The 17,950-nt window shown below is 39.3% G+C and overlaps 1 protein-coding gene across 10 annotated transcripts in view; it reads right to left on the reverse strand.

Annotated features, from left to right (window-relative positions):
- LOC146001539 (uncharacterized) overlaps nucleotides 1-17,950 on the reverse strand; it is a 480,502-nt gene that overhangs the window by 157,861 nt on the left and 304,691 nt on the right. Inside the window, exon 1 of one of the 10 annotated variants that reach the window (XM_083138982.1) lies at nucleotides 12,690-14,209. The exons of the other annotated variants lie outside the window; for them this stretch is intronic. Coding sequence (XP_082995108.1) covers nucleotides 12,690-12,778 — 89 coding nt within the window. The 5' untranslated portion in view covers nucleotides 12,779-14,209. Of the gene's footprint in view, nucleotides 1-12,689; nucleotides 14,210-17,950 lie in introns of those variants that run through there. 10 annotated transcript variants of the gene reach the window in all.

The raw sequence follows: 17,950 nt of genomic DNA on the forward strand, positions 1-17,950 counted from the left end.
GAGCGCAGTATAAAATCGAATACAGCAATAAGTCAAGTACAAAATTTCACTGATAAAATAATTATGTAAGATGTAGAACACTATAGTGTGAGCAAGACATTTACATTTCAAGTTATAGGGTGTACGAAAAGCCACGCAACCGATATTTTTACGCACCTGTGTACAAAAAGCGATAGAGCCATGAACTTTACATTTGGCATTAACTTTGTCTGTGGTTATTTTTTTAAATATTAAACGATAAAATCATGCTCTACATGAACGTTCAGTATCCGGGAAAAGTTACCAAGGTGTAAAAAAGTGTTTGTACGAATTAAAAACAAGCATGGAGCTGTGGAATTGCTTGCAAAAACTTTCGATGTATATCGATGGTCATCGAATTAATGCCTCCCCGATGGCGCAGTGGTAGCGCCATCGCCTTGTAATCAAGGAGTCCCGGGTTCGATACCCGGTGGAGGCACATAGTGGTTCGGATCCCACTTTAAACTGTAGGTCCAGTCCCGATTAGCCTTAATGTGCATAAAGTGGACTTAAAACACGAAATCAATCAATCAATCATTATCGAATTAATAAAAGAACGGCAATTTCTTATGCATTACAGACTATCTCATGGGGTTAATTATAGCATATTCATAAAAAAGGATGTTTTTCGAAAATACGAAGTGTACTGGCAACATTGGTCGTGTCAGAGGGCAGTACCAGGTGTGCCAGACAATTGGCTATATTATTCAATCAATGTCCAGATGAAAGAATAGAGTTGAAGTTTACCGTACAGAAAGATCGGTAGGTTAGGTTTATGTACAATATTCTTTTTTCTTCATATTACTGTAGGTACTGATGAAAGGACTACTCCCAAACAACATCCATGTCCAGGTCTGGATTCGAACCCGGGACTTCTAAAATAATTTCAGATTTACAGCTTGAGCATGGCTTAGTTCTCGATACTGTAATCCTTTTTGGACTACAAATATGCACATCTTGCGGAATTGTGTTCTCATACCAGGGTGTGAATTTCTGGGGACAGGGGGGAATTCCTCCCCACTAACGTTCTTGTCCTGAAATCCCCCCCCATCAAACTTTTTCGGGGGGAGAGTTTTGGTTGTAACAACAAATATAAACAATTAGTTTGAGAGTCGAATATACTGTATTGGAATAAAATCTAAAACACATAAAGAACGGACAACAAAGAGCCTCATCTCTAAGGGCACTTCTGAACCCAGCAATTCCTGGAACACAGGCATTAGTCCGACTTGTTATTTCTTCTCCATTTCTCGTCGCCTTTCGTCACCTACCACAAAGTATTGAACATAAATATATTCATAAAACATAATAATATATCGTATGTTTATGAAATAATTTGATTATTTAAAAACTTACACATATTTAATGACATATATATATATATATATATATATATATATATATATATATATATATAGTGTGTGTGTGTGTGTCTGCTCCTTCCCCCCCACCAATCTGCAGCGATTTCGCACCCTGCCTCATACAGATTAGTAAATCCTGGTTCACGGCATGTTTTCGATCGTTGTTATTTGTATGTACATTTTACGGAAACATAAGCACTAAAGATAAAGTGTCACTTTACTTCTCCCGTTCTAAATCCAATTTCCAAGTCCTTTCATCTCCCATCATGCTCCTTGAACGAAAACTAGAGAAGCACTAGATATATACTGCTGGACAAAGAAAACCGGACACCTTAATATTTGACATCTGAATTGCAATTACTTATGAATTACGCTCTCAGTTTGGTAGTTTTCTGTAACTTTCGTTTTTGTTCTAATTTAACTTATTAATGTATGTAGAACATCCTCAAAGTTTGTTTTCTGTTGAATATATTTCCAAAAATTTAGTTAGCCTTCGTATTAGAATTTATAGTAGTAGTTATAAGAAACGCCTAAAAAGGAAAATAATCTTTATTGGCAGCTACATTCACTTACAAAAATTGAAAAGGCACTCCGCTCGTGAAACTTCATCTCTTCGTTGCGAACCAGAAAGAAGTTGGAAATTTAATGCGAAATATATATATGGTTGTCATCACATACTGGGAACCAAATTATTTTCTTTCCAAAATGGAGGGAGCGCGCAGGGGGGGCCTAAATTTCCGGGGGAGGGGGGAGACTAGTGTCGCCACTGTGGTGAACTTTTCCCGTTAACGTGGCCGGGTAGGTATGAAGCCGTACGCACACTTCCTTCAAAGGCAAGACAAGACCAATACCGAACGGAAGAGAGCAGAGCACGTACAGGTGAATGGGGAAGGGAAAAAAACCTCGCTGGATTTCCTTTCACCGGCGGGCAGGATGCACGAAAGCAAAAAACCTCCAGGGAACTCGGGACGGTATTCTTATCGCGTGCACGCATCGGCTGCAGTGTTGCAAACTTTATTTCCGAAATGCAGCATTCAAAGAGGGCTAGGGTGTATATGACGAAACTGCATCCTAAAAAAATTAATTAAAAGTATTAAAAGTGATCAAAAAATCTAAACAATGATCTAGAAAGTTACTTTAAACTTGCCTACCTCTGCAGCGCAGTGATTCCGGCCTGGGCTTGGATATTCTCTGTTAGTGTCCCTTCATTTTTTCATCCTATCATCACTCATACTCATCCTCCCGATTAGCCAAAAGTGGCAGAAAAGAGGATTAAAATGAATCAATCAATGAAGCTTAAGTGGCAAAAGAATCTCATTACAAGTGAAAGTATGAGAGCACTTAGTCGTAACATAGTGCAGGCTTGAGAATTTCGCTTGCACTGTTCCGTGCATTGCGAGCTTATATGAGAGGAGAGGTAAGAAAAAGGACTGCAGGGCAAGGTGTCCTCCATTGCCGGAACCACTCCCCGTTTCTCCTGCCATGATTACAATGCAAGAAAACACTGTTACTCACGAACCCGATGGCGAGAAGTTTCCCACTGCATCGCTCACTCTCCTCTTTCCGCTCCTCTAACAGCGCTATAGTACTGCTACGCGCTCTGCATTCCAAACGTCCGCGCAAAATTTTTAAAATGAAGCTGTCTAGGACTAGTAACAAATTTACGTTATTAGCAACACTAATTCCTTTTCCTTTTCTTAATGGCAGGTGTCGCTATGGCTGCTTAAAAGCTGCTCTTTCGTAGGTGTGGCTTCATAAACCCTTTGTTACACACAAGAAAAAATACCGCGTGACACGCACGTCGTAAGTTCTCACAGCTGGCGTCTTTGTTGTCTTCCTTCCTCTGGTCTTCAGATGGGACTAGAAGTTGGCAACCATACTGAAAACCTTCCATACACAGGATAAAGGATTCAGTTGCTGGTTTTCAATTGAACAAAGAATGAGGATACACATCTTTGGAACGTTGCGAATCAAATAGCCAACTTTTGAATTCACTATTTTTTTTAAAAAAATTATCATTTTCCATGACAATTTTATATTCTTCTTAGGTAATTGTTTCACGTTAATGCCAGGAAATGAAAGTATTGATGTAAAAAATACTATGATGATGGTTTATTTCCGCTGCCATTTAATTATCGAAAACCTACGCAGTTTTTTTAAAAGTACTAACGGTTATTATATACGTAGTTAACTATATTTAATGTAATTTAAATTATTCAGTTTCTAAAAGCATAGTATTTATGGTGCACACAAATAGAATCACCTCCTCCCTGATGGCATAAATTATAAATTACGATATGACTTGTATGTTTTTTTAAGTGTGTTTTCTGTCTATATATTATATTATATTACATTGATCTGTGCAATTAATCAATAATGTTCTCAATGAACGCAATAACTGGGAAATATACCTGTTGCGTTCAATTCTGAAATAAATAGTGGTAACGTCGTCCCCTTCCCACATTCGTTTCCCGATGGAGGCGCAAAGTGGTTCGGATAACAGTTTAAACTGTAGGCCCAGTCCTGATTTGCCTTTCTGTGCAAACTCAAGCTACGTTTGACAAACACAGCAAGAACGAACGCCATATTCCAAAATGGCGGATAGATTACTCCTAATTCAATTTTAGTTGCTGTTTAGATTCATCGATTTCGAAAACTCAGATTTCGAGTGTAAATTTGAATTTTTAGGCCAATCAAAAATTATATTACTTGTGGAAATGTGCCTAAAAATATGTCGCACTAAAAACAAGAAGTCTACTCAAGCTTTGCAGCGAGTCAGAAACACGAATATATAAATAAACTCTCTGGAAATCGAAATTTATATGGATCCATGACGTAGAAAGATCATGGGTCGACCACCTAACGAGATGCGCCACCGAGGAGAGCGACGTTTGTTGAAGGAGGCTCAAAAGCCCAAGGGGGCTTTAAGTCACTCGTATTCTCAATAACATAGTGACAATTGATGCAAAAGGCAAAGGAGGGTCACGTTTGCCCCACTTCTAAGCTTCAGTTCGTGACTTATCATCTAGCGACCACGCCCCGTACTGCGTGATGGGAAATATTTTCACAGCATCCTCCTCAACTAAACAGAAGTGTTAACAATAACAAGAATTCGAAGGTCACTTGAATGTTGCCATTGCATCACAGTCATCCATCCCAGCGTCTTGTCCCTAAACATCCAAAAGGATGGTTTTACAAGATTCTTATGTCTTTGGAATGTTCTTTAAAACTTCTCATCTAACGTTAATAAGCCCCATCCAGTGTGATTTGATTTTACTTCGCTTTTCTGCCACTTCTGGCAAATAGCGAAGTTGAGGATGAGTGATATGATAAATAAAATTGATGAAGGGACACTCACAAAGAAATTACGTGCCCAGGCCGGGATTCGAACCCGGGACCCCTGGCGTCGTACCACGCTGTGATACTGTCCCATGTAATCTAACAATATGGGGGAATATTGCCTGACAAGTAGATTTCTGCCTATTTCTACCTTTACAGGTGCATGGCGACAATGAGGATGGGTGATATTTATACGAATATATATATAAAAGTGGAATATACGTCCTTGGCCAGGTCTCGAACCGAGAACCTTAGTGGGTAAGGTCGTCAGCGCACAGACGCCAAGAATACTGTTCAAGTTCGTGCCTTTCCATAAATGACGATTCGAGATCAACGAATCACTCTCATTCGTGAGAGGGCGGAATATGACAAAAACAAATGCATGCTTATGTATCAATAAATGTTGCAATTCTTCGCATAATGTTGCTCTGATCGAGTTTCGCAACTATTCCCGCCCTGGTTTATTCTGCGTGACACTAACCAGCCCGTGAAAGCATGTATATTCCTTGGGGACAAATACGTTAGCACAGTTTCGATGGGCAGTGCCACGGAAAGCACCTACGGCCAGTCTCGTTCTGTCTGGTAAGATCAGAAACGAAACTTAGGCACTTATTATTTTACTTGCCTGTTTATCCCGTTGCCCATATCGAATGTCCTAAACGCGGCTTAATGGGTGAATACTTAGTAGATGCAGTTGCAGAATTTGGTCGTGTCTTCGACATAAAGATACACATTTCCTATGTCTTTATTAGTAATTAGGGAAGGGAATTGACCTGTTGACCATACTGATTGCTCAAGGTTGTTTTTTCTCGTGATAAAGCCACCGAGACGAGACGGTTTTGCATCGATGATCTCAGATGGTGGAGTTAATATTATTGAATTGATGAAATACTTGAGAGAATCTCGTACAAGAACAGCCGAGAAAGTAAAACTTTCGCAGTTATGTCGTTTCGCTTCCCTCTATACATTGACCATAGGCGGAGCCATGATATGGAATCGAGGGGATGGTTGTATGCTGCGGAAACTTACGAGGGGTGCGATATTTGTAGAATCGAAAGATTGATTGAAATGGTGTTTTAAGTCCACTTTATGCACAGTAGAATCGAAAGAAAACCCCTAGACACACACACACACACGCGTAGTGTGTTTCTCTTTTTCTGATGGTACACAACGGTATTCCGTGCCGACACCTTTCAATGGTTAAAAATAAAATTAACGAAAATGTGCGTGTGTTTAACTACATAGATGCACAATCATTTATGAACGTGCAGCAGTAGCAAATTAACAAATCAATGTGAAGAGTATCGGAACCTTTCTTCCCAGAAATAAAGCGCTGTATATATCCACACCATGCACACTTACACACAGTCTTGATATAAATACTGTCACAACTTTGGATGGTGGCTTCTCACCTGGTGTTCAAAGTCAACAACTTACCCCGGCGAGAATGAACACGTGAATCATTGAGCTACAGAAGTAACAGAACGTTTGTGTTTAGCTTCTATTGATGGAATGAGACGAGCCTTCTGGTTACAGTACTGCAAAGGTAGGGAAGTCAGCGCGAGAAATTTTCAAAGCTCTCCAGTAGTTTCGAATCTCCAAGTGGTTCGTGTATCGTACCATCTAGCGTTTCATTGACACTAACGAATGACAGGCCCAGGCAGGCACCGTGAAAGGACTGTGCAACTGGTGAAATCGGTGATCATGTGCGGAAACTGGCAGTGATTTCCCGTGAACTGAACATTTCCAAAATGTCCACGTCTTGTTTGTTAGAAAGTGACCTATGGTCCACGGTGACCACCAACCTGCTTCATCATGTGTGGTGGGAGTGAGTTGTGATCTACCACTCTCCATTCTAGGAGAAAGGGGTAAAAATAACGGCCCGAGTTTAGCAGGAGACAATGCTCTCAGCAACTCTCTTTCATGGTGAGAAGTGCAGCTTGAGCCGAATGTGCCCGACTTCATTTCTCACTCAGATTGGCTATCTGGCAGTCCAGACCTCAACCACAAATTGTGGTCTGTGTTTCTCAAGACACGGCTTGCAAAAGGAGACGCCACAGTATTGCCAGTCTGAAGCGCTCTCCTCTGAAGACAGTAGCAGATTTCCCCCTCCTTACATTGCATAATGCAATTGATGAGTTGCCACAGAGACAGAGCATGTGTGCGGGCAAAAGGTGGCCATTTTGAACAATGGTTAGTGCTTTGTGTACATAACATAATATCCGTGTAAAACGAATTCGTGGGATATTATAATATCTCAAAGCATCTTCAGTTATTTCATTCAAAACATTGTGACAGTATTTAAAGTAAGACTGGCTGTATATATTTCTTTAGCCTTCTACATAGTGAGCCTGCTTCTTCTTCTTCATATTTTCATTAGGTCTATTTTTATTTCTTTGTTGCCGTAAACTCATATTTAGACTTAGCCTATATGTATCATTTTGCATATTTTATAACTAAACATTCAAATATATGTAATGTTAAAACTTATGTTCATTCATTCATTCATTCATTGTTTTCTGCCTAATTGGCAGGTTTTTCACTGCAATCTCCAGCTTTCCCTGTTCTCTGCCTTACGCTTCGTAATAGCATACGATCCAGTTAATTTAATATCATCCATAAGCTGATATCTCTTTCTTCCACGGACTTTTCTTCCTTCAACCATTCCCTCCAAGGCATCTCTTAGCAGGCAGTTTCTTCTTAGACAGTGTCCTAACCAGTTTCTTTTCCTCTTCTTGATGGTCTCCAGTATAGATCTTTTTTCACCAACTCTTTTCAGTACGGCTTCGTTTCTTACCTTGTCTGTCCATTTTACACGCTCCATTTTTCGCCATGTCCACATTTCAAAAGCTTCGAGTCGTTTCTCTTCATTTCTTCTCAACGTCCAGGTTTCTGCACCATATAGTGCTACACTCCATACAAAACATTTCACTAATCTCTTCCTTAGACCTATGTCCATGGGTCCACAAAAAACATTTTTTCTTCTATTGAAAGCTTCTTTTGCTATTGCGATTCTCATTTTCACTTCTTGGTTGCAGCTCATGTCACTGCTTATAGTGCATCCGAGGTACTTGAAGCTATCCACTTGCTGGATTCTTTCACTGTTTGCTCTCACATTAATATTTCTTGGTTTCCGTCCTATAACCATTGCCTTTGTCTTCTTTACATTAATCTTCATCCCATACTGCTCACAGCTGCTGTTTAACTCTTCTAACATACTATTTATGGTTATTTCATCCTCAGCGAATAATGCCATGTCATCAGCAAATCTTATGCAGTTTATTCTTCTTCCTCCTAATTTGACACCTCCTGTGCCCTGGAAACAAGTTTTCACTATATCTTCTAAATAAATATTAAACAAAGTAGGCGATAGGCAGCATCCTTGTCGTACTCCTCTTCCAATTTCACGGCCTTCTGTCATTTCGTCTCCTGTTCTCACTTTAACTCGTTGATTCATGTATAAGTTGCTTAGAAGTCTTCTCTCTTTCCAATCTACACCAATTTTCTTCAGAATTTCTAAAAGTTTAACCCAATTCACTCTATCAAAGGCTTTCTCCAGGTCTACAAATACTACAAACACCTCCTTTCCTTTCTCTAAATATCTTTCCCCAATGGTCCTCAGTAAACCAATTGCATCCCTTGTACCTCTTCCTTTCCTGAAACCAAACTGTTCTTCCTCTAACTCGCCACTGACCTTCGAGTATAGGCGTCTGTTCAGAATTCTTAGAAGAATTTTTGCCGAGTGAGATATCAAACTGATTGTCCTGTACTCAGAACATTTTCTGGCATTGCTTTTCTTCTGCAGAGGTACCAAAACAGTCTCCGTGAAATCTTGTGGCCAATCCCCTTTCTCATAGATTTCATTGCATAAGTGCAGTATTTCTCTTTTTCCATCTCCCAGGCATTTGATAAGTTCAACAGGAATTTCATCAGTGCCCGTTGCTTTCCCATTCCTCATTTCTTTGAGTGCTTGCTCAAATTCTTCATTCAGGATATAGTATCCTTTCTCATCGTCAGGCACGTCGTCTTCATTTTCTACATTCAGACTGTCTGGGCGATTCTCTTTCTGGTAGAGCTCTTCAACGTACTTTCCCCACACATTCGATATTCCTTTTTTGTCTGTGATTTCACATCCTTCCTCGTCTTCTATCATCCACATGTATACATATATATATATAAAACAAAATATAGAAAATTAAAAATACAATAACAGGATCAGGAAAAAGCATAATATAAGTAATTTCGTAACTAATTTTTGTTGGCTATTATCATAATTACAAAACACAAAGAAACGAGCTCGTCATGGCTTGAATATTGATTGTTTTTGAATGGTGATTAGTTAACAATAATAAACGTCACACAAACATTAATCGAGAGTGGATTACACTTTGGACACGTAAATCGCCACCGAAAATTGAAGAGCAGATCACTTTCTTCCTTTCGAATACATGCATGTATTATTGTTGTTATTATTATTACTTTTGAGATGCGGGGCCTGAAAGTCTCTGGCAGCACAAACTTTTCACTCTAAAATAATGTCTTTAATATTCTAGACTGGACAACAATGCACACTAGAAGACAATACATCTCGTTCCGGTTTGGTGACTGACCAGTGACATCGTACTAATCCCTCCGGTTTTGTGACTGACCAGTGACATCGTACTAATCCCTACAACATTCGAAGTCACAGGAAGTAATGTTCAGTAACTTTCAACTCACCGGCCATCTGTCTGAATATGTATACAGGACGAACATCCCGCCAAATAAAAACGCCGTTCTTCTAGTTTGTATGTGGACGGAAGCGTTTTTTATCCAGCCAACCCTACAGACTACGTATATTTTTGCAGCTGACTGTGGTGCATAAGAAGCTGCTTGCTTGTAAGTGCGTCCGTTCAAAAATCATTGTGACGTCAGATAGTTAACCGTTACGTTAAGAGTAACAATTTGTGATCAACATCGCTAATATAAAATTGTACTAATACTACTATTATCCTTTTGAAGTGACCCTATTATAATTTTATGAGTGCATGTGTGTTAAATGGGTGATTATAACCACATGAAAACGCAACGCTGAAGTAAATAGAATTTCCGAATTATATATAGGTATATGTTAGGATTGGTTGATTTATTTACTTCGTATCGCTTTCCTGCACTTGTGGCTAATCGCGACGATTCATATATCAGGACGAATTTCAAATTTAATAAAATTTGATTTTAAAATATCGAGTCCTAACGTTTTAGTTTGATTGTTTATTAAGTGCACTGTATGCACTGAAAAGCTAATAGGGACTGGGCCTACAGTTGGATCCGAACCACTATGTGCTTCCACTGGGTATCGAACCAGGGATCCCTTTGATTAAAAGGGCACGACGTTACTGCGACTCCAGCTGGGAGGCACCAGAGCCATGACGTCACAAAATTCTTATCCGCTTAATTATAGTAGCACATGACAAGCGAAATATTATAAAAAGCCTAAAATAATAAAAGATTGATTTTGCAATAAACATACCGGTTTAGTTACAAAAATGTTTTTTTGTCGATACAGTAGGCATAATATTAAGAGAACTTCAGACATTTTTTATATTATAGTACTTGCAAACCAATTTTAATATTCATATATTTTTATTGTTTTCTCTTTTATCATGTTTATGTATTTATTTATTTTCATTAATGAACCCTACAGGCTGACACCCAGTTAGAGAGTTCATTTTAAATAATGGAACAGAGATACAGTTTATCAAACATTCTTCAATGAGTGTTATTGGAGTGTGTTTCATTGCAGCGTTTTTAAATTGCATCTAAGACTTACAAGACGATTGAGAATATGTCATATCTTCTGAATGATGATCATATTTTCTGAAATATTAGGTGTAACTATATAATATGAAAATCTAACACATGATTTTAATGCGACTTGAGGTGCTTTTATTGTGTTCAAATACTGTTGATGCAGTGCTGTGTTTCTATAATCCATTTATCAACACAGCGATATGAAGCTTAATAATAATAGGCTTCATTAGATCTGCCTAAACAGCAAACTGGGAGAAATCTTCATATCAGGTCATTTTTAAGACTTGTGACCACGATAATATACCTGTGCATGATATGGACGTGTTTGATTGTGTTCGTTCTTTGGTCTAATCTTGTCTCATTCTTATTGCAGCTGTCAACATAAAGATGTAGAAATGCGACATTAAATAACTTCATATCAATACAACAGCGAAACCACTACTTCCTGGAATTCTCGAACTCTTATTCCGAATAATTTATGTGACGTCACTCTCCGAGCACATGGCTAATTCTATGCTAAGTATACCTAAGCATTAAGAGCTATTATACGTTGCCACAAAAATCATCTCTTTTTGCAGTTATTTATAGTCCAAGTTCAAGGTTTAAGATTAATTGAAAACTAGATTCCATGACTATTACGCTACAAAATATATCCTGGAAGTGTTATTACAGTTATTAATCACAGGGAGAAATCCGCAATGTCGTATTCAAAGGAATCATCACGTATGGCAAGAATGACGTAACCTCTGTAATTTCTAACTTTCAGCCTCAAGTCGATTAACGGCAACTTTCTTCCTGTTGCACGAGCTTTGAAACTTCAGTGGTATTCGACCTTTCTTAGCCTCTTCATAATAAAAATCCGATGTTCCCCGCAATACCTTACTGTATAACTGTAGTCTAAGTACACAATATGGAGCATATTTGTTACAATAAGAAATGCGTCACGAGAGAACTAACAAACGTTAGAGATGTTAACAGTGGTATGGCCAGAAATTTCGTATACTTTTTTTTAGTAGACAGTAATATTTTTTTTTTAACATTTATTGGTTTGGTTTATTTTAATTCACTTTCTTGCCACTTTTGGCGAATTGAGAAGATGAGAAGTACTGATAAAGTGCAATGTATACGTTTAATTAATTAAGCTATGTTGTTATATTAGTTAGATGTGCGTCTCATTTTGATATTCTTCATTGATTATATCCTGATATAAAATGGAAGGAGAAATATGATTTCTTTACTGGCTTTTGAGTAGTGCCGTAACAAACTTTTATAAATCTTATTTAAAGTTAACAACAAACATAAAAATCTAATTTTACATGTAATAATTAAATAACACACATGAATCAATTTACGAGTTTCAAATATTCATGTCCCATAATACGTTTCTTTAATAACGGTGAGAGTGATAATGAGATATCCTTCTTCTTATCAAATATTTTGTCATCATCACTATAAAATTGTGAGTGTTATGTAATAAATGATAGTCACAATCTTCAGTAGTTAAAAACGTGTTGCCTTTATTACTAAAACCAATGATCGAAGTGAGGGGGATGCGAAGGGATGGCATCTAACTACAAGAACAAAATTAAGGAATAAAAGAAAAGTGATTGATTGATTGATTTCTAAATTATGAGCAAGTCAGCGCCTAGGCTATTCAGGCACGCCATACAATATGGGGCTGTAGCCCCTTAACTAAAACGAAACTGAAACCAGGGACCTAACAATAAAATTAAATGTCTGTTCAAAAACTTTCTCACTCAATTTGTTAAACTTAAAACTACAAAACGGACCCACAGAGGATTATACTAGCTGTGGGTCCAGGCGCCAGAACCTCGTAGACCTGCAAGTTACAGCGGTGTACAGGTTGACTTAAGGTGCCTCCCCAAAAGGTGACCCCATACACCCCTAAAATAAAAATGAGAATACACTAAATAACAATCGCAATGACAAAAAGCCAACCTCCGTGGAAGAGTGGTTAGCACAGTGCGCTACGACGCCAGCGGTGCCGGGTTCGAATCCGGTATGGGTGTACTTTGTGAGTGTTCACTCACCCTCATCGACGCGATTAGCCAAAAGTGGCAGAAAAGCGACGCTAAATATAAAAAATCAAGCCAATCATAAAAACTGGGGGGATAGGTGTAGCCAAGCTTAAAATCAAGCGAACAAATAAGATTACCGTACCAGGAGCAGTACTGAGTGACCCTTTCCTCGTATCTCCAGCAGAAGACATCCATGGGTCTGTGGCGTGCGGGGAAATCACGCGGATCCATGGTGACCACACGGAAGCGGCGTGCTGGATGAAGTGGAAGAAGAGTTGATCCGTGCAGGAATGCCCTTGGTGGGACCACAGCCTGTCGGAGCGACGCAGGGCATTTTGCAACTTGTTTTTTTTGTCCACTTCAGCCTTCACATACTGTCCTTGCGAGCAGCGAAAGCATACATAATCTGTTTAACCGCTACGATGACGCTGCACGCCAACGACCATAATCTAACCCGGATGGATGTTCATTGTGTAATATACCGTCCTTTTGCAGCACAAACACAATGTCACAAATGAGATGACGCTAAATGTAAGGCCACGCAAGCAGGAGATACAGATTACGGGGGAGTTGAAATCGTTAACGAGGTAGGCAGAACAGCTGAAGAATAGGTGTGAGAAGCTCCAAAATTGAATTTTACCATGAAAAACAATGTTTCCTTAGCCTATGCTATATCATCTAAAGTTTACGGTGATAGCAAATTCGGACACTAGTAATAGATAACACCAAATCTTAAAATTTCAGAAAATAGTTTCCAAAACTGAATTCATAAATTTCAGTTACATCAGTCAGTCGGAATAACAATTTTGTTAAGTTCAATGAATGACTAGATGAAACTTAACTGGAAAAGAGTGCAGAAAATGACCGGGACCTCACGAATGTATATGTATTCTGAAGAACGAGATATCCACAACAAATACCAATCAATAACCAACCACAATGTTGGAGCAATGCATACTGTTGATGTGTGATGCAAAACTAAGGTATTCTGTGTCACAGTAGAAGGATGCTGACTTTGAACCAAAAGACTGTTGAAAAAGAGCTGTTTTCTGCCGGCACAACTTAGAAGCTAGTGAAATAGATCAGGGTACCACTGTTATACGACTGAATCTGAAACAGGGTTTAATGAGGCTCAACATTGTGCATTCCCAACGCTTTAGTGCCAAATTACATATTGTCATGCAACATCAAAACTGCAAGTGAAAAGTAGAACGTGAATTGAAGAGCCGTCAGAAATGACGTGACGATTCGTTCACCTCTTTGATACACATATTTTAGCACAGAGAAAGAGTAAGGAATCACAGAAATGCATGTCTACAAACACAGACCACAAGTATACACCAGAACTCTTCACAACCTTCGACAAGGAATTGAATATGAAATCAGTAGAGAAAATTTACATGAGCCAGTGGAAGATAATAATAGAAAAACCACTCGACGCAGATCACGCACTACCACAGCACTTATTCCTTAATGCACTTTCGTCCCATCGTCTGCACAGCAGCACAACACACTGTTTTCCCACACGGCTTAAACCACGCTGACGAGTAACAGAAAAACTCAGGAACGCCAGCGAATTGGTTCAAGTCCACACCGTCACAGAATAAAATACTGAAGCGGGCAAATTCGCCGCTCACTCGCGGCAACGATTCAATTCACAGAAATCCCCAACCAAGGCTATGGCGAAGGCTGATGTGTTGATGCCAGATTCGAAGCATGTTTCCGCAGATCACGAGGCATCTCCCCCTCATCCGCTTCCTGTTGTCGATCCCCGCCCCCTCGGCTGTTACCTACAGTTATTACGGAAGGCATTGTGATTTTTCTCGGGTTTGCCAGATGTACTGCGCATTATTCAGAATCTTTAGTCTGACAACGAATTCAGACTAGTGAAACGTTGCAATTAAAGAGGTGGTTGGTTGGTTGAGTTGGTGTTTTTAGTCCACTTTATGCACTGTAAGGCTAATCGGGACTGGACCTACAGTTTAAAGTGGGATCCGAACCACTATGTCTCTCCACCGGGGTTCCCTTGATTACAAGGCGACGACGCTACCACTGCGTTATCGGGAGGCCCTAAAGGGGTGGTGGGGCGTTGGCCTAATTTCTCTCTTTCCCCTCGAATTACATGCATACAACTCACAAAAGTCGATTTTCTTCTTCTTGTACCATATACGTACATTGAAGACTGTAGAAACTCATGCAACGTCTTACAGGAGTCTGCCTCGCCTCTAATACTCTGAAATTAGCAAATTACAAGTTCCTCTTACAAAGACTACATTAGTTGCAAATTGTTGTTTTAATATTCCATACTGGTAATTTGATATATTTTGGTTATAAAATATTAATATATAATTTAATTTAAAATTTTACAATACTTCCTACGTGTGAATTGGAAATGCAAATCAAACTTATACACAGTGAATAACATAATAAATTTCTACTATTTCTATCATTGTTAGTAGGTCTAGTAGTTGCAACAATAACACTAGTAGTAATACCACTCTCCGTAGTCGTTTTGTTTAAATTAACTTTATACACAGACAAGCTAATCGGGCCTGACCTAGAGCTTAAAATGGAGTTTGTACCACTGACACGTGCCTCTACCAGGTATTGAACACGAGACCCTTGATTACACTTTATCAAAGTTTCCTTTTTAAGTCCACTTTATGCTCAGATAGGCTAATCTTAAGTGGGCCTACAGTTTAAAGTGGGATACCAATCACTGTATAATATGACTCCGCCGGGAATCGAACTCGTGATTTCTTTACTGAGAGGTTACATCGATACACAATACGCCATAGAAAAATCCACATTTCATGCTGAAAACTTATGTATGGTGTTTCAAGACGAAAAATATAGTGCTTGAAAACGAAAAGTATAGTATCCGCATGACGATTTAGTGGGCGGGGCAACAATGAGCAGGCGATGGTAGCACAATTGAAATATGGCGTGTGCAGAGGAGGGGGAGAGGGGAGATCCCACCCACTTTTCTCTTTCCATCTGAAATGAAAGGATGCAGGCTTTGTGACCATCAATACAGGTAAGGTCATTTGAACAACCGTTTTACGACTGGGGCTCGGAGCAATACATGCTTCCTCTCTGCATAAGCTTGAACTCGTGTTTGATTTCCGTGTTACTCTGCTTTGATACCCCAGAGCACATTTTAGAATGCGAAACTACTAATGTGGCAATATCATGATATGTTTTGTGACTTAGGGCCTCCCCGATGGCGTAGTGGTAACGTCGTCGCCTTGTAATCAAGGGGTACCGGGTTCGATAACCGGTGGAGGCACATGGCACAGTGGTTCGGATTCCACTTTAACCTGTAGGTTCAGTCCCGATTAGCCTTCCTGTGCATTATGTGGATTTAAAACATCAATTCAATCAATCAATCAATGTTCTGTGACTTATAATGTAATTTGATAACTCTCAACATAATTTCGATTATTATTGAGGATTTTTTTCTAAGAGACCTTTATTAGCTTATGAGTGCCTTTTATAGTTTTTGCGTATTTTTATGTGGATGCACACAGTGGCGTGGCCAAGGAGGTTGGTGGGGGTTCGCCTTTGACCCAGTATTCCTACAAAAAAACAAAACAATGGCAGGAACATATGGCAAAATTACTGACTACTAAAAAGTACACGTAACAACATTTTTTTTTCGAAAATCCTGGGCACGCCACTGCATATACAGCAATGAAGGAGATAAAATCACATAGACCACTGTCCTTGTTTCTGGGTATGGGCAGCGATGCCCTCTATGTTGTCCTTTGCTTATTGACGTTATTATTTCAATTCACGATCATCACATTGTGGAAATCAAACCGAATGAAAATAATGGACAAATCGCTTACTATTTCCTTTCACGTTGGGTGTACATGTTCAATAATAACCTTCACCTTATTATTGGTCAGTTTCAAATTACCGCCAAATTTAGATTTCTCCATTATTTCCTGCGCTGGCTGAGGGTTTTTAAGTTCGCGAGATAATTGTTCTGTTTTGAGGCATTTTGAAACGTTCTCCGATACCTGGCATGTTAAGAATCTACTGAATGTCTAGGAAGAAGTACCGGAAGTAAAATATTGCTGGAACTTCCATCCACAACAGGAATGCGGGGCAATGTCCCCTACGGCGACGCCTGCCAGCTTTGTCTGGAAATCCTCCAGGTCTACGGGCGGGGGAGGTCAGTAATGGAAAATGATCTTCGGATGGAACCCAAGCAACTTTCCCGGCGCAAACAGGTTTTGCGTAACTCTGGTTCAGGTGAACGTTCCATGGTCGCCTTGAATTCTTCCCTCGACCTCGAACCAGCCATGTGGACGACCGGCAATGGTCTCCTTCCCATAGTTCGTAACCCGGTTGCATTTCATTCTGATTATTTTTCTCACCTGGTTCACTTCAGTGTCGCTGAGCAAACAAGTGCATCATTACCATGAGTAGTTTGCGAAGATATCTTAACATCCACTTCTTACATTATTTACCCACTTCAAGTACCAGCTTTGTTTTAGAATACTACATGATGTCACAATAGGACAGTTTGTGCTCTGTCCGTTGTGTGATCGAAGTCAATGTAAACACATACGTGGATTGGTTATTAAAATGGTAGCTGTGCAGAAATCTTGGCGCGCAGGAATATAGTGCTTGTGATAAAGCCTTATCCACTCAACGTAGCTGCTATATTGAACTTGTGTTATGAATTCTAGTTAATGCAAATATATGTGTTGGCAAAATAATGCCAGAACTAACACACAGGAAAGGAAGTCACGTGGTTTTCTTTACATTAACTTCGTTCTTGCAGTGGACGAGAATAGCTCCCAATTCACCCATTTGGTTGTATTTTCTGCTGTTTGGTTTTTTTTTAAACTACTAATTTAGTGCTTTAATATCGCTTACAATAATTCATCATCTCATTGCTAGGTTTGTGTTAATTTAAGTACTACAAGTAGAGGCACGGTGGTTTGACATTCCTGATTAGCCTAGCTGAGAATGGCCTTTCAACAAACAAGCTTATAGAACGCCAGCAACACGAAACAGTAAACAACAACTGAACTTTTTCACAAATGAATCTTCAAACGAAACAGTAAACAACAATTGAACTTTTTCACAAATGAATCTTCAAAAGAATAAGTTACTGATGAAGAAATATGAACTTCTACAATACATCTTCATTGACTACTTAAAGTCAACCTCACTTCCATGTAGTACACCCTGGACTGAAGACTAACGAGGCTCTGGCGACTGGTACTATGGCCAGTATAATTTTGTGTGTGTTGTCCTGTTTTTGTTCTTGTGTGTGCTGAGTGCCCGTTTAGAGCCTCAGCTTTTAACAGAAGTCAGAAGATTTTAAGATTTTTAGTTATGCAACGTTAGAGTTGTCATTTGTAATGATAAGGGGCTGGCCCCTGT

The sequence above is a fragment of the Lepisma saccharinum genome, chromosome 17, assembly GCF_977018435.1.
Source record: "Lepisma saccharinum chromosome 17, izLepSacc3.1, whole genome shotgun sequence".
In the NCBI taxonomy this organism is placed as follows: Eukaryota; Metazoa; Arthropoda; class Insecta; order Zygentoma; family Lepismatidae; genus Lepisma; species Lepisma saccharinum.